General features: G+C 49.9%; 1 protein-coding gene across 3 annotated transcripts; it reads left to right on the top strand.

Annotated features, from left to right (window-relative positions):
* ACKR2 (atypical chemokine receptor 2) lies at positions 1-27,408 on the top strand. 3 transcript variants are annotated; one of them, XM_039525275.1, is made up of 3 exons: positions 1-16; positions 8,853-8,935; positions 25,830-27,408. In XM_039525275.1, exons 2-3 carry the CDS (start codon positions 8,916-8,918, stop codon positions 26,965-26,967), a joined length of 1,158 nt encoding a protein of 385 aa, XP_039381209.1. In that variant the 5' UTR covers positions 1-16; positions 8,853-8,915; the 3' UTR covers positions 26,968-27,408. The 3 variants fall into 3 exon arrangements, with proteins under 3 accessions (XP_039381209.1, XP_039381208.1, XP_039381210.1); XM_039525274.1 differs by lacking the exon at positions 1-16 and adding an exon at positions 2,513-2,610; XM_039525276.1 differs by lacking the exons at positions 1-16; positions 8,853-8,935 and adding an exon at positions 25,642-25,713.
* The last annotated feature ends 17 nt before the right edge of the window (positions 27,409-27,425 follow it).

Below are 27,425 nucleotides of genomic sequence, written 5' to 3'. Positions count from 1 at the left end.
TACAAGGAGAAGGGTGGTAAGTAGCAATGTCTGGAGTATGATTCGTATTTGTTTGGCTCAATGTATAAATGCAGAAGTCATTGGAGGTGCCTAAATACCTTTGAGGATCTGGGCCTTGAGTTCTGACCCAAAGCCCATTGAAGTCGATGGGAGTCAGATTGACTTCCATGGATCAGGCCTTCAGTTCTTTGGGATTTTGAGGCTCTGTACTGTAAGACAGTGGGGTCTGTGGGCTGTGCCTGGGGTGGCAGTCTACGTGGGAAGCCTGCTGGAAATCCTGTTGGGAAGGATTTGGAGAAGTGGAAAGGGATGGTGCATCCGATCGGGGAGGATTTCCCAGGCATAGGGAACGGCAATGGGCACTGCAGATGAGCAGAAAGCAGGCCAGGGGCAGGGCAGAGGTCTGAGGTGCAGGCAGGGGCAGAGCTGTGAAGATAAGGAGTCTGAATGTGATACAGCCTAGTACAGTGTGCAGAAGACGTTCTTCTGTACTGCAAGGACTTTCCTGTATGATTTGGACTCCTGGGATGTACATCGAGGGGTTGCAATGGTCTGTAAACACCCTGGGCCCTGATGGAAGCAGATGTTTGCACATAGGATTGACTGTGACGCGAGCAAGTCCTGCAGTGGTCTGCCATCAGTAATTTCAGTTCCCCTGGTGCGGGAGTGCACATGCCAGGGGCGGCTCTAGGCACCAGCAAACCAAGCTGTTGCCTAGGGCGGCCAAATCTAGGGGGCGGCAGGCTGGGCCGGTGGACCTGCCGCAGTCATGCCTGCGGGAGGTCCACCGGAGCCGCGGACGACCGGACCTGCCGCAGGCATGACTGTGGAGGGGGGCTCGTCCCGCGGCTCGGCTGGACCTCCCGCAGGCATGATTGCGGCAGCTCAAGCGGAGCCGCCGGACCGTGCCCGCGGGAGGTTCGCTGTTCCCGCGGCTCCGGTGGAGCTCCCGCAGTCATGCCTGCGGCAGGTCCGCTCGTCCTGGGGCTCCGGTGGACCTGCCGCGGGAGCTCAACCGGAGCCGCGGGAAGAGGGGACCCGCCGCGGGACCGAGGAAGGGCGGCGCAGCACACCGCGCTGCCTGGGGCAGCCTAATTTCTAGAGCCGCCCCTGGCACATGCTAAACGGAAAGTGAGTCATCACCTTCCCTGACTTCCTATAAATGGTGTGAGTCACAGTAATATGTAAAAGCAATAAAGAATCCTGTGGCACCTTATAGACTAACAGACGTTCTGCAGCATGAGCTTTCGTGGGTGAATACCCACTTCTTCAGATGCAATTCTTTATTGCTTTTACAGATCCAGACTAACACGGCTACCCCTCTGATACTTGACACAGTAATATGTGCCAGCAGTAAGATGCTCTTCTTCCGAAATCAATGGAGAAGGTGCTTAGGGCCCCATCCTGGGGGCGCTGAGCACCTCAATTTTCACTGACGTCGTTATGGTTCAAGGATGCTCAGCTCTTTGCTCTGGTTAATAAAGAAGCTATGGACACTCCTCCCCAGAAGATCATTTTGGATAGCTGAGAAGCCAGCATGGTAAAATACACTCTACCAAGGCTGTTCTGTCCTCTGGGCTCTAACTCAGACATTTCAAATGTTGCATTCCTTCTGGAAAAGGGAAATTACATTTCCAGTGAATTTGGGCTCAGCGAAAACTGCTTGAGCTGGCATTATACTTAGCACTTACATGGCACCTTAAAACCTTCAATGCACTTTATCCAAACATTCGGTAGCCTTCAAAGCACCCCATATGAGGGAGGAAGCGAACTAGCATTCCCATTTCACAAGTGGGGAAACTGAGGCAGAAAGGTTAAATGACTTGCTCAAGGCCTTACAGTGAGTCCCAGTCTGAGCTGGGCCATAGTTTTGCTCTAACCACCAGACCAAACTGCTGATCATAAAGACAAAGTTAACATACTCTTCTGCTCTCCTGAGATTTCCCTTCCTCCTCTACTGTTCCCACCCCGCTCTTTATTATACCCATCCTAAACCCACTTCAGAAGTTTCCCAGCAGCACTTGGAGCATTTTATAGCCAGGAGTCCACATCTGTTCACAAATGGATTGGCAACACTGCACAATGGAATTACTTTCTGTAGTATCGTCTCCCACTACAGTACATGCCCCTTTGGGGGGTGTGTGGATGTAGTTGTGTGTGCATGTATCTGATGGGTGTGTGTGTGTGTACTGTTAAGTGCATTTAACATTTTTGCACTGTCATGTTTTCAGCAACGGGCCAGATTCTCAGTTACTCTATCCCATGGCTTTGGGCAGACATGATGGAAGGAGAGAGAAAACCACCTTTGCACTCCCTCTTGTAGGCCTTGCTGGAGCCCTAGGTATAACTAACAGTGTGAACCGAAGGCTGTGAACCAGAGTAGGCCTGGCCTTGGCAAAATAACAACACACTAGGTATTGGCTAACCAAGTAAGCACATGCCTGACCTGAGGGGATGGTACAAGAACACCCAGAGTTCTCAAGTAACTACGTAAACAGATTCTTAGGAGATGGTACAAGAACACACCGACCCCTCATAAGATCAGGCTGGGATGACAGGATAATGGATAAGGATGTTTTGTTGGAACTAGCAAGTACAAGGAGAAGGGTGGTAAGTAGCAATGTCTGGAGTATGATTCGTATTTGTTTGGCTCAATGTATAAATGCAGAAGTCATTGGAGGTGCCTAAATACCTTTGAGGATCTGGGCCTTGAGTTCTGACCCAAAGCCCATTGAAGTCGATGGGAGTCAGATTGACTTCCATGGATCAGGCCTTCAGTTCTTTGGGATTTTGAGGCTCTGTACTGTAAGACAGTGGGGTCTGTGGGCTGTGCCTGGGGTGGCAGTCTACGTGGGAAGCCTGCTGGAAATCCTGTTGGGAAGGATTTGGAGAAGTGGAAAGGGATGGTGCATCCGATCGGGGAGGATTTCCCAGGCATAGGGAACGGCAATGGGCACTGCAGATGAGCAGAAAGCAGGCCAGGGGCAGGGCAGAGGTCTGAGGTGCAGGCAGGGGCAGAGCTGTGAAGATAAGGAGTCTGAATGTGATACAGCCTAGTACAGTGTGCAGAAGACGTTCTTCTGTACTGCAAGGACTTTCCTGTATGATTTGGACTCCTGGGATGTACATCGAGGGGTTGCAATGGTCTGTAAACACCCTGGGCCCTGATGGAAGCGGATGTTTGCACATAGGATTGACTGTGACGCGAGCAAGTCCTGCAGTGGTCTGCCATCAGTAATTTCAGTTCCCCTGGTGCGGGAGTGCACATGCTAAACGGAAAGTGAGTCATCACCTTCCCTGACTTCCTATAAATGGTGTGAGTCACAGTAATATGTGCCAGCAGTAAGATGCTCTTCTTCCGAAATCAATGGAGAAGGTGCTTAGGGCCCCATCCTGGGGGCGCTGAGCACCTCAATTTTCACTGACGTCGTTATGGTTCAAGGATGCTCAGCTCTTTGCTCTGGTTAATAACATCGAGGACTGCAAATTAACATGCTGCACCGTCTGCCCGTGCAGGTGACATCAGAGCTCCAAGAACAGCAATGCAACACTGCAGCATCAGCAACAACTTTCCACAGCACTTAATTAAACAGCACAGATTACAGAAACCCCTTTGGGATTGTCACCTGATGTGCTGAGACTACCTCTGAGCCTGTTTTCTCTGCCAGTTTGGGCCTCCAGAACCCTGTCTTGTTGAGCCAGACCTGCCAGTCTGTTCCAACACAGACCTAGGGTCTGAACCATGTGCCTCAAAGCTGCAGACTTAACTGAAAACAGCTTAAGTGGCTTCTGTCTCTAGCTCCCAGCTCCCAATGGGATCCAAACTCCAAATAAATCCGTTTTACTCTATATAAAGCTTATACAGGGTAAACTCAAAATTGTCCACCCTCTATAACACTGATAGACAGATATGCACAGCTGTTTGCTCCCCCAGGTATTAATTACTTACTCTGGGTTAATTAAGAATAAAATCACTTTTGTTTAAGTATAACAAGTAGGATTTAAGTGGTTCCAAGTAATAACAGACAGAACGAAGTAAGTTACCAAGCAAAATAAAACAAAATACACAAGTCTAAGCCTAATACAGTTAGAAACTGATTATGGATGAAATCTCACCCTCAGAGGTGTTCCAATAAGTTTCTTTCACAGACTAGTCTGGGCCCAATCCTTTTCCCCGGTACAGTCCTTGTTCCAGCTCAGGTGGTGGCTAGGGGATCTCTCATGACTGCAGCCCCCTTTGTTCTGTTCCACCCCCTTATACAGCTTTGGCACAAGGCAGGAATCTTTTGTCTCTCTGGGTCCCCACCCCTCCTTCTAAATGGAAAAGCCCCAGGTTAGGTTTAAGATGGATTCCAGTACCAGGTGACATGGTCACAAGTCCTGTGAGACCCCCCAAGCCTTCATTCTTCCTGGCCTGACTCACAGAAAGGCTTGCAAGTAAACAGAGCCATTTACAACCAGTTGTCCTAGTTGATGGGAGCCATCAAGATTCCAAACCCCCATTAATGGTCCACACTTTGCATAATTACAATAGGCCCTCAAAGTTATATTTCATATTTCTAGTTTTAGATACAAGAATGATACATTTATACAAATAGGATGACCACACTCAGTGGATTATAAGCTTTGTAATGATACCTTACAAGAGACGTTTTGCATGAAGCATATTCCACTTACATTATCTTCAAACTCATTAGCATATTTTCATAAAATTACATGGAGTGCAATGTCACAACATGCTCCCAGCATGCCTCTGATGCTGTGGATTGGGAGCCAGACCAGTGTAAACGCCTTACATGAGCTCTGACCTGGCTTGGAAGGCCCTCTGTGCTGGGGTTAGTTGTTTTTATGGAGATATACCTATCTCATAGAACTGGAAGGGACCCCAAAAGGTCATCAAGTCCAGCCCACTGCCTTCACTTGAAGGACCAGCTACTGATTTTGCTCCAGATCCTTAAATGGCCCCCTCAAGGATTAAGTTTATAACCCTGAGTTTAGCAGACCAACACTCAAACCACTGAGCTATCCCTCCCCAGCTATTCTCAGGTAGCTGTTTCCACCCACTTTAAGGCTCAGAGTGGTGTAAAAGGGGCTTGACATAAGTGAGAACCAGGCCCAGTGACTCGTGGTGCTGCTGTTCCACAGCCAGGCTTCCTCCATTCACTGAGGGCCGGGCTGTGCTATGGGGCACTTCTTCCGGTGGCTTTTACAAAATTCAGCACATGTGAACTTTGGAGATTAAATGGATCATTGACTCTGGGGAGGTGGAATTTCCTCAAAATATTGAGAAATGGCATAAAATTGCTCCAATTTTCTGGATGCAGCAGCAGGCAGCTTTAGAAGGGAAGTCTCTTAGTATTAGCAGCAGCATTAGAGAAGCATCCAGAACTCGCATCTGCTTTACATACGCATAGTAAGAGACAATCCCCACTATGAAGAGCTTACAGTCTAAATAGACCAGACAGACAAAAAGTAGATAAAAGGAAATATTACTGTCCCCACTTTAATAATAATAATTGGAGATATACCAATCTCCTAGAACTAGAAGGGACCTCAAAAGGTCATTGAGTCCAGCCCCCTCCCTTCACTAGCAGGACCAATTTTTGCCCTAGATCCCTAAATGGCCCCCTCAAGGGCTGAACTCACAATGCTGGGTTTAGCAGGCCAATGCTCAAACCACTGAGCTATCCCTCCCCTTGCTGTGCCTTTACAAATAGGCACTGAGGCACAGAGAGATTAAATGAGTTGCCCAAGGTCAGATAGGAAGCCAGTGGCAGAGGTCGGACTCAACTCTATATCTTTTGAATCCAAGTCCAGGGCCTTAACTGACAGACCTCTTCAATCATGATGCAGAAGAGACAGAAGTATTCAATAAATATTTCTGTTCTGTATTCAGAAAGAAGCAGGATGACGTATTCATAACTTCAAGTGATAATGAAATACTTTATATTCTATCATTAACTAGGGAAGATGTTAAGCAGCAACTACTAAAGTTAAACTTTTTCAAATTTGCAGGACTGGATGACACAGACCCAAGAGTATTAAAAGAATTGGCTGAGGATCTCGCTAACCATTAATGCTGATTTTTAACAAATCTTAGAACACTGAGGAAGTTCAAGAGAACTCAAAAAAAGCAAATGTTGTACTACTATTTAAAAACAAGTAAATGGGATGACCTAGGAAACTATAGACCAATTAGCCTAACATTGAGCCTGGGCAAAATCATGGAAAGGTTGATATGGATTTTAATCAGCAAAGAATTCAAGGATGGTAGCATAATTAATGCCAATCAACATGGTTTTATGAGAAATAAGTCTTGCCAAACAAACGTAACACTGTTTTTTGATGAGATTACAGTTTTGGTTGAAAATGCTAACCATGAATAGCATACTTAGATTGCTGTAAGGCATTCCACTTAGTCCCAAGTGACATTCAGATACAATTTTTTAGCACTATCCAAAATCAATATAGACCATATTAAATGGACTGAAAGCTGATTAACTGCAGAAAATAACTGCCAATAGGGAAATCATCCTCCAAATAAGGGTGTTTCTAGTGGTGCTGTGCAGAGATCTGTTCTTGGCTCAATGCTATTCAATATCTGTGTCAGTGAAGAAAATATGAAATTGCTGGTAAAATAATGGAGACAGATCAGTTATACAGACTAACCTGGATTGCTTGGCACAGTGGGCTCATTTGCACAAAATGTGTTTTCAGACAGCCAAATGTGAAGTCGTACATCTAGGAACAAAGACTGTAAATCACATTTATAAGACAGGGCACTGTATCCTGGAAAGGTATCAATTTTTAACAGTGAAGGTAATTAGTGCAGGGGTTGGCAACCTACGGCACACGTGCCAAAGGTGGCACGCAAGCCGATTTTGTGTGGCACGCAGCTGCCATCCAGGATCCTGGCCACCGGCCCCACCCAGCCCGCTGCCGGCTGACTGGACGGAACCCCAGGCTGGCAGGAGGCTGAGCGGGGCCAGCGGCCGGGACCTAGACTGGTGGCAGGTGCGCCCCCCATCTCTCCCCTCATCATGCTCGGGTTCTGTGGCTCCCAGGAGCATGAGCCGCTGGGGCGCGGGGCCTGAGCCTGCTTCAGGAGGGGTGGCAGCAGCGGCGGCTCACTCTCCCGGGAGCCGCAGAGCCTGAGCGCGGTGAGGGGGGAGCCAAGGGGCACATGGGAACCACCGCCCGCATGCATCCGCCGCAGGAGCCCCCCTGGGGGGGCACCGGGCTGAAGCCCAGGCAGGTGTGCCCCCCGGCTCCCCCCTCACCGCGCTCAGGTTCTGCGGCTCCCGGAAGTGTGAGCTGCCGCCGCCACTGCCCCTCCCGCAGCTCTCTCCCTCTCACTGCCTCAGCACCCCACGTGGAGTTTTGCCTCCACGTGGAGCCAGCGTCTGACCGACATGAGCATGGTAAGGGGAGTCCGGGGGGCAGTCAGGGAGCAGGGGGAAGATTGGATGGGTCGGGAGTTCTGGGGGTCCTGTCAGGGGGCAGGGAGTGGTTGGATGGGGCGTGGGAGTCCCGGAGGTATGCTGGGGGTGGGGGTGTGGAGAAGGGTTGAGGCAGCCAGGGGACACGTAGAGGGTAGGATCCTAGGGGGCAGTTGGTGGGGGGGTCTCAGGAGGGGCAGTCAGGGGACAAGGAGCAGGGAGGCTGGGGGAGGGGGTGGGGTTCTGGGGGGCCGTTAGGGGCAGGGGTCCCAGGAGGGGGCAGTAGGGGCCAAGGAGAGGGGTGGGTTGGGGGTTCTGACGGGGGCAATCGGGGTGGGAAGTAGGAAGGAGTGGATGGGGGCGGGACTAGGACAGGGCTCTCCCCTCTTTTTTGATTGTTGAAATATGGTAACCCTAGGCAAGGGAGGAGCCGAGGGGTGCACGGGGGCTGGCGTCCGCATACATCCACTGCAGCCTGCAAGAGCCCCTGGGGGGGCGCCGGGTCTCAGCCTGGGTTGGAGGGGCGGGAGGGGCGCAGCAGCTCCCTGCTAGCAGCGGCGCCGCCTTTGCAGGGCTGCTGCCCCTCTGCACCGCGCCGGCTCCTCCATGGCTGGGGCTTGCTGCTGCTGCAAGCAGGACGCTCTGGTTCTCCGGTGCCTCCCTGCCAAGCTGCTGCAGCGGCCCAAGCCTGGCAAAGCCAGTGAGTGGATTCAGGGCGGGAGCCACCGGGATGGGGAGGGCTCTCGGGGCATGGGGGGGGGCTGTGCACCCTCCAGGGGAGTTCAGGGGGTGGGTAGGGTGAACCGATGTGCACTGGGGCGGGGCGGCACAAGGTGGAAGTTTTGCCTAGGGTGCAAAATATCCTTGCATCGGCCCTGCCCCAGGGTTGAGAACCACTGCACTAAACTGGTAAGTTCTTCATTTTAATTTAATTTTAAATGAAGCTTCTTAAACATTTAAAAAAAACTTGTTTACTTTACATACAACAATAGTTTAGTTATATATTATAGACTTATAGAGAGAGACCTTCTAAAAACGTTAAAATGTATTACCGGCACGCAAGACCTTAAATTAGAGTGAATAAATGAATGAATAAATGAAGACTCAGCACACCACATCTGAAAGGTTGCCGACCACTGAACTAGTGAAATGTGGGATGTAGTGGATTCTTCATCACTTGTACTCTTTAAATCAAGACTGGATGGCTTTCGAAAAGCTGCAATAGCTCAACCAGAAGTTATGGGCTTGATGTTATTGTCTGTGGACTGTGTTATGCATGAAGTGGGACTAGATGAGCCTCATGGTTCCTACTGGCCTTAAATTCTATGAATTATGTTTAGGTCACTGTGCTCTGTGCAATTAAGCAAAAAGCCCTGTCCGGTTCCTGTCCCATTTCCTTCCCTTATCTGTTAGCTGCCAAAGCGATCAGCAGAGAAGCTGCTACAGCAGAGTCAGCTGGCTGGACGGTAACAGGAGATGATCAGGAGAAAGCATTTGTAAGTTAATTTTATTTTAAATTTGAACCTCTGAAAAATATTTCTTCTTTTGTACCAGATGGTTCATTAGCTATACTGGAGCCTGAGCCAAAGCTCACTGAAGTTAATGGGAATCTTTCCACTGACTTCAGTGGGCTTTGCACCAGATCCTAGATTCTTACTGTACATCGACACAGGGATAAAAAAACCCACAGCTGGCCTAGGTCAGCTGACGTGGGCTCTAGGGCTGAGAAACTGCTGTGTAATGTTTGGGCTTGGGCTGGAGCCGGAGCTCTGGGACCCTGTGGGGGTGGAGGGTATCTGCTTGGGCAGCTAGCTTATGCCACTGTGGGTTACACTGCTGTTTTTGGCAAGCTACTTGATCAAAGCCTGCCCACATCTGCCTACACATCCTGCAGTCACCCCTCCTGAATGCAATGTAGACCTACCCCAAAGCATGTAGCAGTGGGCACATGAGGCCTCCTGGCCCATTTCACACAGGGCCTGAACCAAAGCTCAGATGTCAATGGGGGTCTCTCCAATGATTTGAAGGTGCTTTGGAGCAGGTCCTGGGATAATTACAGCCTCTTCTCTCCCTTAATCTTGTCATCTTAGCTAGACACTGCCATTCTTTACTGTGTCTGTGGATGAGGGTATGACAGTCTCCTGGAAGGATCAAAACCTACTCTGGGAAGCAGCATGCACAATCGGTCCCATAACAAACAGCACTGCTTTGGTGGGACTCAATTGTGGCACGTAACCGATCAGGTAAATCTGCTTCTGTGCCAGACGATTGGAGGATAGTTAATGTGTCACCAATTTTTAAACAAAGCTCCTGGCAATTACAGGCTGGTAAGACTGATTTTGGTACAAGGCAAATTGGTTGAAACTATAGTAAAGAACAGAATTATCAGACACATAGATGAACACGATTTGTTGGGGAAGAGTCAACATGGCTTTTGTAAAAGGAAATCATGCCCCACCAATCTATTAGAACGCTTTGAGGGGGTCGACAAACATGGACAATGGTGATCCAGTAGATATAGTATACTTGGACTTTCAGAAAGCCTTTGACAAGGTCCCTCTTATGCAAAGTAAAGCTGCATAAAGGCTCTTATGCAAAGTAAGCTGCATAAGACATGGGATAAGAGGGAAGGTCCTCTCATGGATCAGTAACTGGTTAAAAGATAGGGAATAAAGGTTAGGAATAAATGATCAGTTTTCAGAATGGAAAGAGATAAATAGTGGCGACCCTGCAGAGATGTCTACTGGGACCAGTGCTGTACAAAATATTCATAAATGATCTAGAAAAAGGGGTAAACAGTGAGGTGGCAAAATTTGCAGATGATACTAAATTACTCAAGATAGTTAAGTCCAAAGCAGACTGTGAAGACTTACAAAGGGATCTCACAAAATTGGGTGACTGGACAACAAAATGGCAGATGAAATTCAGTGTTGATAAATGCAAAGTAATGGAAAACGTAATCCCACTATACATACAAAACAATGGGTTTTAAATTAGCTGTTACTCCTTATGAAAGATCTTGGAGTCATCATGGATAGTTTTCTGAAAACAGAAAAGCTAACAGAATGTTAGGAACCATTAGGAAAGGGATAGATAATAAGACAGAAAATATCACAAGGACACTATATAAATCCACGGTATGCCCATATCTTGAATACTGAATGCAGTTCTGGTTGTTCCAGCTCAAGAAAGATATATTAGAATTGGAGAAGGTACAGAGAAGGGCAACAAAAATGATTAAGGGTATGGAACAGCTTCCATATGAGGAGAGATTAAAAATACTGGGCCATTTCAGCTTGGAAAAGAGACGTCTGATTGAGGAATATGACAGAGGTCTATACAATCATGAATGGTGTGGAGAAAGTGAATAGGGAAATCTTATTTACTTTTCACATAACAGAAAAATCAGAGTCACCCAATGAAATTAATAGGCAGCAAGTTTAAAACAAACAAAAGGAAGTATTTCTTCACACAACACACAGTCAACCTGTGGAACTCTTTGCCAGGGGATGGTGTGAAGGCCAAAAGTATAACAGTTTAAAAAAGAAAGAAAGAAATAAGTTCATGGAGGATAGGTCCATCAATGGTTACCAGCCAAGATCGTTAGGGATGCAACCCCATGTTCTGGGATTCCCTAGCCTCTGACTGCCAGAAGCCAGGAGTGGATGACAGAGGATGAATCAGTCAATAATTGCCTGTTCTGTTCATTCCCTCTGAAACATCTGGCATTGGCCACTGTTGGAAGACAGGTTACTGGGCTAGATGGATCATTGGTCTGACCCAGTATGGCCATTCTTATGTTCTTATGTTCCTGGGTAATGTCATTTCCCTGACAGGACTCACTATGGACCCCCACAAAGTAGCAGCAAAAAAGAGATCTCTATGGTTTAAATCAGAAAAAGTCCCTTTTTTGCACAAAAACCGTGGGAGCCATAGGCGGCAGGTTCGTATAATTTTTGGTGGGGCCCAAAATGGTGCCCCCCCCACTCTTACCCTGTAAGCTGATATAAAAGGAAGCTACAATGCATCAGCACCACAAGATTACAACGGTCAATTAAAAGTGGAAAGTCAGAAGCAGCACTTGCCTGCTTCAATATACGGTATTAAATTTTGTTGCACCTGTTGTGACAAAGTGGGAATGTTCTTAATGTTTTCTCTGAATACTGTGTGGGTGCCTCAGTTTCCCCTGCAAAGTGCCAACTGACGGTGTTGGGGACAAAGAGATCAGGTGGCCTCCTTGTCTGGAAGAGACACAAAGGCCAGATGAGGGAGTGTCAGTTTGGAGCTGGCTGGGGAAGTCGGGAGAGGCCCAGAACTTGGGTCTGGGCTCCCTACCCCACAAGATGGACCTGACTGAGGGGTCCTGTTTTCTGTACCTACAAGCTCTGTTTTAGACTGTATCCCTGTCATCTAATAAACCTTCTGTCTGTTTTACTGTCTGGCTGAGAGTCACATCTGACTGCGGAGTTGGGGTGCAGGGACCTCTGGTTGCCCCAGGACCTACCTGGGCACACTCGCTGCGGAAAGTGCATGGTGTGGAAGGGCATGCTGAATGCTCCGAAGTCAGACCCAGGAAGGTGTAAGCTTCTTGCCCTGGAGACAGTATGCTCCGAGAGAGGAGGCTCCCCCAGAGTCCTGACTGGCTTTGTATGGAGTTGTTCCAAAGCATCCCAGCATCCCCTTCCACACCATGCGCTTCCCGGAAGTCTGCACAGGCACTGATACTCCCTCCTCTGGCCTTTGTCTCTTTTCCAGGCATTAGGAGGCCACCTGATCTCTTTGTTCTCCAACACCTTCAGTTGGCACCTTGCAGGGGGGTGGCCCAGGCCATCAGTTGCCTGGAGGCAGGGTTGCAGCCATTATCTGTGCAGATGGCATCACACTGGCCCTCTAAGGCTTTACAACAATCACACCCCCTTATCCCACCATCTAGAGCCTTAAGAAATGCATTGGGGAAACTGAGGCACACAGACAGTATTCAGAGAAAACACCTGTATACGACCAGTTACATACTTTGAAGGGTGTAAAATAATCAAATATTGTGCTAAATACAATGATACTGCAAACATCTTCAGTTGGCACCTTGCAGGAGAGTGGCCCAGGCCATCAGTTGCCTGGAGACAGGGTGTCGGCCATTCTCTGTGGAGACAGCATCACACTGGCCCTCTAGGGCTTTACAACAATCACACCCCCTTATCCCACCATCTAGAGCCTTAAGAAATGCATTGGGGAAACTGAGGCACACAGACAGTATTCAGAGAAAACACCTGTATACGACCAGTTACATACTTTGAAGGGTGTAAAATAATCAAATATTGTGCTAAATACAATGATACTCCAAACTGACCACCAAATTTAAGTTGCATGTTTTTCCCCTCAGGTGAGGGTTCTGGGGTGGGGCTGGGGATGAGGGGTTCACAGTACAGGAGCGTGCTCGGTGGTGGGGGTGCAGGCTTTGGGGTGAGGCAGGGCTGAGGAGGAGGAACTTGGGGTGCAGACAGGCTGCCCCAGGGCTAGGGCCAGAGAAGACTCCCCATCACCACCACTGGCAGCAGCAAGCTCCAGGGGAGGGACCCCTCCTCTCCCCCCCTACCCCCCAGAGCACACTCACTCTGCCCCACAGTCACTGCACATGTCCCTAGGCCCCCTCTCAGGTCCAGAAAGCTCACTCACCTCCCCTATGATGGGTATTAGGGGGTGGGGGGGGTTGCCATCACAGGTGGCCTTCCATGTTGCTGCCCCTCACCATAACTTCACTGTGGATGGGGCTGCCCCTTGCCCAGCATGGGGCAGAAGTGGGGTCTGCACGGTGATGGCTGTGGGGCAGGGGAGCAGGGTGTCATAAAATTCACCCAAGCCCCAGCTGCTCAGGTAGGTCTATGAATCCCCTCCCCCATCTGCCCTGTGGTGGGTGAGTGCTGGAGGGGAGGGGCACTGCCTTCACATATGGCTTCCTGCCTCCCTGACCCCTGCTGCAGGCTGCAGCCTGCTGCCCCTCACTGTAGCTTCACTGGGGGATGGTGGGAGGGGATGGCATGGGGCTGCCCCTTCCCCAGCATTGGGCAGGAGTGGGGGCTGGGGCTGGGGGGGGAATCATAGGGTCAAACACTCGCGGAAGCCCCAGCAGCTGCTCAGGTGAGTGAGGTCAGTCTCCGAGTCCTGGCCGGAAGTCCCCTTTGCGTCTCCTCCAGGTAGGGGGAGGGGAGGGCTGCCAAGCATGGCACAGCCCCCTCCACTCCGCTCCCCTCCCCCGGCCGGTGCTCCAGCAAGCAACAGCAGCTTGCATTGCTGTTATATTAGCCCTTAGGCAGCAGCCGGCAGCAGCAGAGGCAAGGGAGAGAGACACGCTGTCTGCGTTCAGGCAGGGAAGCTCCAGCCTCCGGGGCGGGGAGGGGAGGAGGAGAGGGCTGCCGAGCAGGGCCCCCCACCTCTGAGATGCTACAGTGAGCAACAGCAGCTTGCACTCACTGCTGTTATGCTAGGCAGCGGCGGCGCCGGCAAGGAAGAGAGACACGCTGCCTGCGTTCAGGCAGGGAAGCTCTGGGGCAGGGCGGGGAGGGGAGGGAGGAAGCTCCAGCCCTGGCAGCGGTGGCGGCGGCGGCGGCGGCGGCGGCGGCAGGGGAGAAAACATTGGTGGAGCAGAGCCCCTGCTTGGGAATATTCCTGGGGCTAAAGCCCCAGGGAGCCCATATAAGTCGGCGCCTATGGTGGGAGCATCTACACTTGCCAATGACTTTTTACCGTGAAATTCAGAAGTTTCACAGCAAACCCCCCCACCACCTCCATGAGAGGTGTAAAGCTCTTACCAGTGATGCTTTTGCAGTGATGTGCAGACGCGTTCTTCCTGTTTACAGAGCTTCTAGCCTCCGCAGGATATCCCACAGTACGCCAGGGCCGGATTAATCTTTTGTGGGCCCAGTGCCAAACATATTTTTGGGCCCCTACAGGGGCAATGGAGCATGGTGTGGGGGGGGGGTCAGTCCCCGGAGCCTGGGGCTGGCCAGGGGCAATGGCATGGCAGGGGTGGCCCCATTCTGCCCAGCCCAGTGCGAGGGCACTATTTGCAAACTGGAAGTTGCCAGACGCACAATGGTCCACCCGGCCCTGTTCTGCCAGCATGTCCCATGCCGCACCAGACATCCCCCAACACCGAAACACCCCCCCCCCCAATTCCCTATGGCCAGACCCCCCCCCGGAACTACTGTGCCCAGCACCCCCACCAGACCTTGCCACAAATGCACATTCCCCCTTCCCAGCGCCCCTAGCAACTGTCCAGCACCCCACACAGAACCCTCACTCCCTAGTGCCCCAACACACAGAGATCTTCCCTGCCCCCTCACAGCCCAGCACCCTCCCTCCCATGCCCTCCAGAGACCCACTCCCCTAAGGTCTGCCTCCAGGGAGCAGGCATTGTCACCTGGCCAGATAAGTGAGCACTTGCCAAGAAAACAGGAAGGGAAGTTTCCAAGTTCCCCAGGACTTTACATGGGGAGGGGTGGATGTCTGTTTACTCAGCGGCCCTGCTGGGAGGCGACTGTGTCTGCCGGGCTGAGCCAGCAGTGCAGCCAGGGCTGATCCCAAGGCGGGGAATCATCCCAGCCCCCTCAGGAGTGGTGCGATCAGCCAGGCCAGCGCCTGCCCTGGCCGGGCTCCCTCAGGAACCACTTGCCTGGAGGGGTCCAGCCAAGCCCCCCACACTGCCCCCCTACCCCAAACTGACCGAGCCTGGCCAGGCTTCTGCACTGGTCCCAGGTGGCTCAGCTCCAGGGAGACAGGTGGGTCTCCACAGGCGGTGGGAAGCAGAGACTGCCTGAAGCCAGAGGTGCACTGGGGTCCGGCCAGAAGGCAGAGAGAAGCTGGAGGGTGAGGCCTGGAGGTGGAGAGGAGCCCTTGGCCGACCAGCAGACAGGCCGAAAGGAGTATGTGGTGGGTGATGGGGGAAGCCAGCGGGCTCTCGGGGTGCAGTGCAAGCAGAGCAGGACGGGGCCCCTTCTGAGTGTGGGCCTGGCTCCATGGCGCCAGTGTAAAGCCAGCACTGACAGTGCCTAGGCAACCACTCTGGCCAGCAGCTCAGCTGCTGTGACGCCAGGTAAACAGACATCCACCCCTCCCCATGTAAAGTCCTGGGGAACTTGGAAACTTCCCTTCCTGTTTTCTTGGCAAGTGCTCACTTATCTGGCCAGGTGACAATGCCTGCTCCCTGAAGCAGATGATCCCTGCTTGGAGCAATGCTGAGCTACTGGAGCTAATCAGTGTTTGGGCACAGGAGGCTGTGCAGGGAACCAGGATGCTCCGTGATCATCTCCACCCCTTCCCACAAGGCCCATCGTCAAAATGGAGAGAGCTGCACTGTGGGATAGCTGCCCTCAGGGCGCTGCTCTCATCGGTGATGGAAGTGCTGCAAATGTAAACACTCTCTGAGGCCTGTGGAAGTGAGTACACAAACCAGCGCTTTTCTTTCATCGGTTCACTATCACCCGTTGAAACTGACAGCGCAAAAACTCTACAATTGTAGACATGGCCTTAGTCTTCATTCCCCAAAAGAGGTAGTTATCTCAATGTAAGATCCTAGAGGAGCCAGGGCACTATCATTTTTACCTCATCGTAGCTAGTTGAGGTCTACCCCAGGTGGAGGTGGAGGTCTCACAGGTCCCAGTTCAGCACCATCCCATGGCCACTCACCAGACTAGTGTGAGGGAAGCCAGCTGTTGTGTCCACTCGTGTTTTAAGCTTCTGGAGCCTGAACAGAGACCACCTACCGCCCCATTTTGGGGTGTCCCCAGGTATAATATCCAGGTGCAGACTCTTTGTCTGGCAACCCTCCTGAGAGCTGCACCCCATTGTCCAGTTGCCTAGCTCCTGGGCTCAGTGCTGACTCCTCCAGACTGACCCGTAGCTTAAACACACCCTCTCCCAGACTCCCACCAGATGTTATGAGCCATCTGGTTTAGCTCTTCAAGGGCGCACATAGTACCACAGAGCACAGAACACACACAGACACTTTGCCTAGATTCTAACACCTTCACCCTTTCACATAACAGATAAAGCACAAGAGAATACAGATCATTTAGATCATAAACATCCCAACACAATGCCCCTCATTAGCTCACCCTTCTCTTGGGAGTCCTTGGAGGACCATCTGTGTACAGGCACAGTCCCCTGCTTCATAGGATCCTCCATGGTGGGTTGCTTCTCCCCCATCCTGAGCTGGCCCCAAATAGATCAGCACCTCCCTTTTTATAACCGGCTAGTCTCTGTATCATGTGACTCCCTCATTAGCCTCAACAGGTGACCACAGACCCCTGCCAGGTGACTAAGTTGCCAAGGCAACCTCTCCCTTGATAAACCATTTCTCCTGGTTGGGAGCCAGTCTGTTGTTCAGAGCTATTCCATTTCAGTGGGAGAGCCCTTTAAGTCAACAGCCCTCTTTTGTTATCCATGTGCCAACACCCCACTGGAATTCTAGTTCTAGATGGAGTTAAAAGACAGTAGAAAAGTAAAGACCAGCTTTACAATCAAAATGGAGTTTGCAGTTTCATGTGGTCATATATACAGAGTTCACCATCTCAAACAAATTCATACACTGTACAGACAGATCCCCCAAATCATAACAACAGGGTTGATCTTGACTAGCTACATCAAGGACTAAAAACTACCTGTGCCCTGTCTGCATGAGGATTTTACATCAAGAAGCTATCTTGACGTAAAAGCACAGCTCTTTTTGCAGTGAAGCCATAGTGTTCCTGTCATCTGTCTCTCTTTTTATAAGGCCTCATGTACTTCTCAGGTACAGCATGGAGAGCAGCAGGCATCCCACACTGCCTCAGTGTTCCTCAGACCTGACCTGAGGGCTCCACTCCAAAGAGGCAAGAGTATAGTTTTGTCTCCAGGGCTGTTGAATTTTTGATACGCTGTGCAGAGACCGGTGATGTAGCCATCTCCACCAGGAACTGGGCTGGGGCCACCAAACATAAGACACTAAACAGCTGGCAGAGGGTCAGGCACTGTCAATCTGGGCCAGATTCAAACCTATCAAGTGGAGGTAGAAATCTCCATATTAAATTACTTAGCATGTGTTGGAAAGCTTAAAGACTAAATAGAACAAAGGCCTATGTCAGCTCTTCGCTTATCAGTTCGCTTGGCTTCCTAAATGTAGTTGCTTTCCCATATTTGTTTCCAAAGTATGTAGTACAAAAGGTCAATAGATGTATCTTGTTTCTTCTTTAAGATAACAAATGTATCCTCAGCAGCTGTACCCTTCAGGATGACAAATGTATCCCCAACAGCTGTATGTATCTTGTTTCCCCTCAAAGTGATATATGTATCCTGTGTACTCCATTATTCCCTATAGATACATTTACAGGTTCTATAGGTCAGCCAAATGTCGTAAAAGGACCCCTTTAGGTGATTCATATAAGGGAAGGTATCGTAGTGGACAAATGTTTTGTGGTCATGGTGACTAAAGTCAGCAGCAGCTAATGAATATTTCTACTAACTCCACTAGTCCGTGGGCCATGCTGAACAACTACTGGGATTTAGAACAGCTCCAGGGCTTGCTTTTATTCCTGGGAGGGGTACTTTTGTTTTTCGTAATATTGGTATACTGGAAGCCGAGACTGTGATAACCGGGTCTAGGACTTAAACCGACTCTAGCCGCACCAAGACTCCTGCGAGGGGAAACCCTGTGACCGGGATATCTTGATCGCAAGGGGAGTCAGTCGAACCCGTGACCAGGTTACTTAAAAACGCAAGTGTAATGGAGTCCGGACAAAGTATGCCTACCGGGACACCCTTAGGATGCATGTTGGATAATTGGACGGCGTTTAGACGCCAGGCTGATTACGGAATTGTATTATGTAAAGATGATCTGGTAAAATTCTGCACCTTGGAATGGACGACATTTGGGGTAGGATGGCCCACTGGGGGAACACTTAAGTTAGAAACTGTGCGAGCTGTCCATAACATTGTAACTCGGGATGGGCACTGGGACCAGTATCCCTATATAGATATTTGGCAGGATCTCATAGCCAATCCTCCCCCATGGCTATGAGAATGTAGAGCACAAGCCATTAGAGCCTTGTTGGCCCGTGCCCCTGTCAAGAAGCCCTGTCCCCCTGTTAAGGAATCTTGTCCGCCGGCTGTGATTCCTTCTGCCCCTGACCCTATGCCCCCTCCCCCGTTGTACCCCGGCCTCCCGGTTTTGGCAGCTTCAACTGGCAGCCCCCCTTCCTCTGAGGATAATGCCCTAACTGTACAATTGAGCAAGGGTCCCAGTGATCAGGGGTCCTCTGATCGGGAGCCCTCCCCGATCCCTGGGAGCTCCCCGGTGGCCAGCCGCACTAGGGCCAAGACTGGCCCCAGAGAGACCGGAAAAACCGGGGAGACCGAGGAATGGAGCTTGGCATCTGATTATAACCCTGGAAACACAAGGTTCAAACTTTTTAGGAGCCCCTTGGGCAAGGGTAATGCGACATACCAGATGCCCTTAAGGGAGACTGTAACCACTGAGGGTAACCTCACTATGCTTTATGTTCCCTTTACTACCAGTGATTTATATAATTGGAAACACCAGAATCCCCCGTTCTCGGAAGATCCTGCCCCATTAACAGCAGTATTTGAAACTTTGATCTCGGCCCATAATCCTACCTGGGGTGACATGAGAGTCACTCTAAATACCCTACTAACCGCAGAGGAAAGGCGTTTAGTCCTCTCAAAAGCACGCGAGGGGCTTACAGGAGGAGGAGCGAGCAAGTCTGAAATAGCCGACCGGCTCCCTGAAACTGCGCCCGATTGGCAGCATGATACTTCGGGGGGTCGAGAGAAGCACCGCGACTATGCGGCAGCCATAGTACAAGGAATGAAGCGCTGTATTAGAAAAAACTCCAAATTGGGCCAAGTTGTATAATATTCGACAAGAAAAGAATGAGAATCCAGCTGCCTTTTATGAGCGCCTGTGTAACACCTGTAGGAGGTATACAGACCTCGATCCAGAGGATGCCAATGGAAAGCGGGTGTTGATTCCCCTCTTCATTGGACAGTCCTATGAGGACATTAGGAAAAAGTTGCAAAAATTGGACGGGGCATCGGGGAAAAATATAGAGGAACTTTTGGAGATTGCAATGAAGGTTTATGATCGCAGAGACGATGAGGAACAAAAGAAAGGGGCCCGTGTTTTGGCGATGGAAACCCGGGAGGGAAATGAGGAAAAGGGGGGCAAGGCTAAAGGACGCCCGGGACCACCGGGTAAGGGAAAGGGCCCCCGCTTGGGTCGGAATCAGTGCGCTATCTGTAAAGAAGAGGGACACTGGAAGAATGAATGCCCCCAGCGACATGCCATGGGGGAGGGATATAAAAACAGAGCCCCACCCGTGCCCGTCTTCTATAGCGGCACGAGGGAAGGATCCTCCCTATAGGGAGGCCGGGGGACCCAGCGGCCCCTCCTGGCAGCACAGGCCGCCAGCCTGGATCCCACAGTAAAAATTAAGGTAGAGGGCCGCCCAATCGAAGCCCTTATTGATACAGGGGCTACCCTTAGTTTGCTTCCCCTCGCTAAGGCTCCCCAAGGTAGGGCTCAAGGGTGTACTACAGTCCAGGGGATTGAGGGACAAAACATAATGTTGGAAAAGACCCTTCCCCTCCTAGTGAAAGTAGGGGACCACCAAATTTCCCATCAGTTTGTTTGCAGCCCTTCCTGCCCCATTGCACTGCTAGGATGAGATATCCTTACTAAATTACAGGCGGAGATCTCGTTTGAGAATGGGACCATGGAAGTTAGGCTCCCTAAACAACAAACCTCTAATTATCAAATGGCCCTCCTGAGTGCTGCTACAAATCCCGCCCTGACACATCAGGGGAGTGAGGAGAACCCGCTGCCGGGGGTTGACACCAAGGCTCTGGGCTGAGGAGGGAGGCTTCGCCCGGGCTAGGAATGCTTTACCAGTGCATATTTCCCTTAAGGAAGGAAGTTGCCCAGTCCGAATCCGACAATACCCCCTTAAGCTAACCACTCGAATCAGGTTGAAACCTCTGATTCAAAAGTTTGTGCAATGCGGGTGGCTAAGGGAAGGCACATCCCCATACAATACTCCGATAATGGGAGTGCCTAAGCCTAATGGACAGTATCGATTGGTGCAGGACCTAAGACAGATTAACAAGTTAATAGAAGCCCCCTACCCAGTTGTCCCGAACCCCCATACGATTTTAGGACAAGTACCTAAGAACCATGGCTGGTTCTCGGTTATAGATTTAAAAGACGCCTTCTTCTCCATTCCCCTTGATTTGGAATCTCAAAGGTTGTTTGCCTTTGAATGGGAGGATCCAGATACCCACTATAAGGCCCAATATCTTTGGACCGTTGTCCCACAGGGACTTACCTGTGCACCTGAGATTTTTGGCAGCCAGCTAAAAAGGGACCTTGCCCCATTCCTAGCTCGCCATCCTGCGTGCAACATAGTCCAGTATTGTGATGATTTGCTTTTAAGTACCGAAACAGAGGCATCCTGTAAGGAACAAACTATAGAGCTCTTTAATTTCCTTGGGGCTCAGGGGTACAAGGTTTCCAGGGAAAAAGCTCAGTTGGTTAAACAACAGTCACCTTTCTTGGGTATCATCTTTGTCAAGGAAGCCATAGCTTGGGTAAAGACAGAATCCAGGTTATACTCGATAGCCCTCGGCCCCAAAATCCCAGAGAATTAAGAGCCTTCCTGGGACTGACCGGCTTTTGCCAGCTTTGGATCCCTGACTACGGAGGGAAAGCCAGACCACTGTATGAGTCCCTTACTAAAGAAGATCTGCTCCGTTGGACATGGACCAAAGAAAAAGAAAAAGCATTTCAAGAGCTTAAAGGGGCCTTGGTTCAGCCTCCTGTTTTAGCTCTCCCGGATCCCCGGAAGTCATTCACCCTCTACGTTCATGAGAGAGGAGGGGTGGCGTCTGGAGTCCTGTGCCAAAGGTCGGGACCAACCTGGCGACCTATTGGTTACTACTCAAAGGTATTGGACCCAGTTGCCAAAGGCTGGCTGGCTTGTTTGCGGGCTGTTGCCGCAACTGCTCTTCTCATACAGGAGGCTGAAAAATTGACTTTGGGTGGGGATACCGAAGTTGTGGCGCCCCACGGGGTACCCCAGATACTGGGGATGGGAGCAGGGGAAAGGCATCTAAATCCCAGCCAGCATACTAGATATGAGGTGGGGCTTTTGCTGGCCCCCAACCTGACTTTCAAGACAGTTGGTTCCCTTAATCCGGCTACCTTATTGCCTGATCCTCAGGTTCCCTGTAGGACCAGCCCCACTCATGACTGTATTGAAGTCTTGCAACAAGAGACTAAACCTCGCCCTGATCTCTTGGACTTGCCCTGGCCCAATCCCGATATCGAAGGATACGTTGACGGATCGAGTTACGTAGTAGATGGGAAGCGATATACAGGAGCAGCCGTCGTAGTTAAGAATAAAGAAGTGTACAAGTTTAGGCTTAGCCCCAATTTATCCGCCCAAGCAGCAGAGCTGGTGGCTCTTATTGAGGCTCTCCGATTAGGAGCTGGGAAGACTATTAATCTGTACACCGACAGTCGTTATGTGTACATGGTAGTGCATGCCCACAGGACCCTGTGGAAAGAAAGAGGATTCATTACGGCTTCAGGCCAAAGAATTGCCCATGGGACCCTTATTAAGTCACTCCTTGAGGCCCTGATGCTTCCCCTCCGAGTAGCTGTGATACATGTGTGTGCACATGGAAGGGCCCCTGAGACTGAACAGCGTAAATACAATCGATTGGCTGATCAAGCTACGAAAGAAGCCGCACGTGAAGGAGCTGCATGGCTTCTCTTAATCCAAGATACAGAAGCTAAAACCCCTGCCCCCCACTATACAGTAGAGGAAGTGTCCCACGCGCAAGCCACAGGGGCCCAACAGGTTTCCTCTGGATGGTGGAGGTTACCTGGGGGAGAGATTTTTGTACCTAGACCAGTACTCCAGGAGATCCTTCGGTCCTTACATAAGGAAGGCCACATGGGGTCGGGAGCAATGGTCGATTTGGCCACCCAGTCCCTTAGGGGAATGGGTATACATATGGAAGCCCAAAGAATTGTTAATAACTGTTCCGTTTGCCAGCGAACGAACCAAAAGGGGTGTGGCCTTCCTGCCCCAATGGGAGGCCGGCCCTGGGCTGCTTACCCTTTCCAGAGGTGGCAAGTGGACTTTGCTGAAGTGCCCCCTTGTAGGGGCTATAAGTACCTGCTTGTTTTTGTTGACCAACTTACTGGGTGGGTAGAGTGTTACCCCACCCGGCATTGTCAGGCCCAGGTGGTCACCAAAGCCCTGTTGCATGAAATACTTCCTCGCTTTCATCTCCCCGAAGCAACTGAATCAGACCGGGGAAGCCATTTTATTTCCCAAGTGGTTCAACAAGTATCGCGGGCCCTCGGTATCCAATGGAAATTGCATACACCTTGGAGGCCGCAGAGCTCGAGCCAAGTGGAGAGAATGAATAGGACTCTCAAGGATACTCTCACTAAACTGTGTATGGAGTCCGGTTTAAAGTGGCCTGATGCCCTGCCACTCACCCTTACACGCATTCGAAGGGCCCCACATAAAGGTCTTAAACTTTCACCCTTTGAACTGGTTTTTGGGTTCCCTCCCCGAGTACTCATCCCGGGGTTCCGAGAGGATGTAACCTGGGAGGTAGGGAGTGACTCCTTGTGGAAGCAGGTTTCTGCGCTGCAATCTGTTTTGTTACAGCTACATTGATACGCGGCACCTTTCCAGACTCTTCCCTTGGATCAACTCGTGCATTCATTCCAGATCAGTGACCAAGTCCTAATCAAAAAGTGGAAGCGTGATCCCCTCACGCCGCAGTGGGACGGCCCGCACACTGTTTCGCTCATCAGCCAGGCTGCCGTTAAGGTTCTTGGGAGTGACAAGTGGACACATTATACGCGGGTAAAGCGGTTCCTGGATTCGAACCCGGAGGGCGAATCGACCGAAGAGGACAACGTCCCCCTGCCCGCCCCGGCTCCAGAAGCCCAGGGTGGCACAGGTGAAGACTCTACCTGGGAGTATCAAGGACTAGAAGGACTAAAAGGACTGTTCAAAAGGAAGAAACAATGAAGTTGTTCTTTCTGTTTCTGTTTTATGTACTCAATTATTCTTATGGTTGGGAAAATAGGTTTTTACAACTAGGGGAGATAATAGCACGTTCCTTTAACCTTACTAATTGTTGGGTGTGTGGCGGTCCGGGAGAATTGAATGAGTGGCCCTGGGTGGCCCAACCAGTCCAGCCCAAATGGTGGCTGAGTAACTTAAGCATAGTGCATGACGGCACGGGGAGGTGGACCGAGGATAGTAACCCTTGGCGACTCTATTCTACTGGGATGGGTATCTTCTGCCTTAATCGAACAAGACGCGAAGGAAAGTATGTAGGAGAGAGTAAATGTAACTGGACTCTATCTTTAGGATTCGATTGCTATGATCCAAACTGTTACCCGTATGATTGCTCTAAATATCAAGGACGATGGAACCAAACCCATGTAAAGCTTACTAATAATAGCTGGGTAAAATGCTCCTATCAACACCATACAGGTGCAGGCTGCAAGGCGGTAGGACAGGATGGGTTCTTCGATGCCCTCTTTTTAAGTTGCCCACGAGATAGTACCACCAGTAAGGATCACGTGGTACGATGGTATCAGTGGGCATGGCAACACCCTAATGGAACCTGAGTGACGCATTTTAAACAGTTTTGGTCTAGTACCAATAACCCAAATTTTGGCTGTAATTGTGCGTGGAAGGCAGGGGCTGGGGCATGGAAATGTGACTACTGTAATCCTGACGGCACGTCTATTGTACTCGGGGGGCCCCTAGAAACAGGTAACCCTTTGTATTATGAGGAACTGGGCCCCGAGGACTACCCCGAGACTTGGGATGGCCCCTTTGCTAATGGGACCTGGGCCCTGAAAGGCCATTATTGGATCTGTGGATCCTATGCTTATCGCAGATTGCCTCCAAACTGGTCAGGAGTATGTTATGTGGGGTATATTAAACCCCTATTCTTTCTATTGCCTCAACGCCAGGGAAGGAAGTTGGGAATTAAAGTATATGATGACCTAGTTAGAGAAAAATGGTTTGTGGACTCCACTTTGACTGCCGGGAGCTCCCAAGCCTGGGGAGCTCAGGAATGGCCTCCTGAAAGAATCATCAAACATTATGGCCCGGCCACTTGGAACCCTAGTGAACTAATAACAGGGGCCAGGGAACCAATTTATAATCTAAACTGAATCGTTAGGCTGCAGGCTATTTTGGAAATATTGACCAACCAAACGGCTGCAGCACTGGATCTTTTGGCTGATCAATCAACTCAAATGAGGCATGCAATCCTGCAACACCATATAGCCCTTGATTATTTGTTGGCAGAAGAAGGAGGACTCTGTGCAAAACTAAATGAGTCCAATTGTTGCCTACAAATAGATGACAATGGGCAGGCGGTGAAACAGCTAACGAAGGAGATGCGGAAAATAGCCCATGTCCCAGTCCAAACCTGGGGTGGGTGGGACACAGATTGGTTTACTTCCTGGTTGCCACAGGTGGGATGGCTACGGAAAGGTTTTCTCCTTTTTATATTCTTTGTAACCACCCTCTTAACCCTAGCTTGCTTCACCCCTTGCTTGGTTGCAGTGGTCCGACGAATGGCTAATCACGTTATGTATCAATAGATAATGACATTATACTGGCCAGAAGACCGGCCAGCAGAGGCTGAAGAGTGGGGGTCTTAGGGCTCTTAAAATGCTTTTAAGGGGGGAGAACTGTTGGAAAGCTTAAAGAACTAAATAGAACAAAGGCCTATGTCAGCTCTTCGCTTATCAGTTCGCTTGGCTTCCTAAATGTAGTTGCTTTCCCATATTTGTTTCCAAAGTATGTAGTACAAAAGGTCAATAGATGTATCTTGTTTCTTCTTTAAGATAACAAATGTATCCTCAGCAGCTGTACCCTTCAGGATGACAAATGTATCCCCAACAGCTGTATGTATCTTGTTTCCCCTCAAAGTGTGTACTCCTGTGTACTCCATTATTCCCTATAGATACATTTACAGGTTCTATAGGTCAGCCAAATGTCGTAAAAGGACGTAGGCGAAGTTGTTTGTTACTGGTTATAAAAATGGGCCTTTTGGCCATGTAAGGTGTGTCTCTCTTCTGGCACTAGCCGATGAGAGCACCCGCTCAGCTGACCGATCAATAAAGGGAGTGGTACCCGTCTTCCTGTCTTCCGTGCCTCCTTGGTGTAATTAGGTAAGCTCCGGGGGGAAACGAGCCCTTTTGGCTAACACATGCAAACCTCACTTTTCGTATGTAGATCAAAATATCTTTTGAAATGCACTATTGGTCCTTTCACTTTTTTATTGCAGAATGTTACAGAGGGGTCTCTTGAAAAGTTTACCACTAAGGGTGGCAACAGTACCAGTGTCTGCCATGCCGCATACCACCGATTACCCAGTCAACCTGACTGACTACGAGTACCAATACTTAGAGGAGGAGGATTACATCCAGTTTTTGCTTTGCACAAAGGAAAATGTCAAGGTGTTTGGCAAGGTGTTCCTGCCAGTGCTCTATACAATAGTGTTTCTGCTTGGATTGGCTGGGAACTGTCTACTCTTTGCCATCTTGATCAAATATACCAAGAACAAGAAGATGACCGAGGTGTATCTGCTGAATCTGACAGTTTCAGATCTTCTTTTCGTGGTAACCCTTCCCTTCTGGGCCACATATGCAGCGTCTCAGTGGGTGTTTGGGAATGCCTTCTGCAAGATCATAAGTGTCATCTACACCACCAACTTCTACAGTGGCATCTTCTTCGTCAGCTGCATGAGTCTGGACAAATACCTGGAGATTGTTCATGCTTGGTCCAATAAAAACTTAAGGGCCCCAAGAAAAAGCTTCCTTATCTCTTCAGTGGTGTGGGTTATTTCCATAGTGCTGTCTATTCCTGATTTTATCTTCATGCAAGTGCAGGATCTCCACAATGGGAGACAAGTTTGCCACCTCGACTATGGCCTGCACAACTCCATCTGGCAGCTTCTCTTTCAATTCCAGCAGATCTTGCTAGGCTTCTTCCTTCCATTCCTTTGTATGGTGTTCTTCTACTCCCGCGTAGCTTGTGTCCTCACTGCATTAATGTCTCCTGGCAAGAAGAGGGCTCTCCGCCTGGTCGTTATTTTGGTGGTGGTTTTCTTTGTGCTGTGGTTCCCATACAACATTACCCTCTTTCTGCATTTGTTGCAAAAGCTCCATGTGATTAAGGGTTGTGAAGCTAGCAAGCACTTGGACTATGCTATGCAAGTGACTGAGAGCCTTGCCTTTATTCATTGTTGCCTCAACCCCATGCTGTATGCTTTTGTGAACAAACGGTTCAGGTTACACTTAAAGAAGATTTTGGGGGCCATCTTCAGGAGGCAGGATTTCTTTGTTCTCCAGCAGTCTGACACAAGTCAATCTACTAGTAGGTGCACTGACCAAGTAGAAATGAAAAGCATCACGAATGTGTAATGAATATTTAGAGAATTTCATTGCTGTACATGTTTTATTATCACATATTGTACTGTTTCCGGTGATGAAGTGATGTATGGATAAGTAGTTGGAGCATAGCCCTGGGAATCACAAAAGGCCAAGAATTAATCCCAGCTCTAGCACTGACTCCCTCAGTTGTTTTGGGCAAATCACAACCTGCCTCTGACTGAGTTTCTCTATTTGCAAACTCACGGGGATGGTAATAATTTGTTGGGAGGATTTTTCTAGAATGGTTTAAATATGGAGTAATCCCACTGAAGTTGAGAGTCATTTTGCATTTACACTGGTGTATCTGAGAGCAGAATCTGTCCCTGTCATTGGTCACAATGAGGTTACTCCAACAGAGTGGAATTTGGCCCTGCAACCAGGGGCGGCTCCAAGCACCAGCACAGCAAGTGCATGCCTGGGGTGGCAAGCCATGGGGGGGGCATGTCAGT

This window comes from Mauremys reevesii, linkage group 2, assembly GCF_016161935.1.
Source record: "Mauremys reevesii isolate NIE-2019 linkage group 2, ASM1616193v1, whole genome shotgun sequence".
Taxonomy (NCBI): Eukaryota; Metazoa; Chordata; order Testudines; family Geoemydidae; genus Mauremys; species Mauremys reevesii.
Note: the sequence above shows the minus strand (reverse complement) of the source record. Positions and strands in the feature narration are given on the sequence as shown.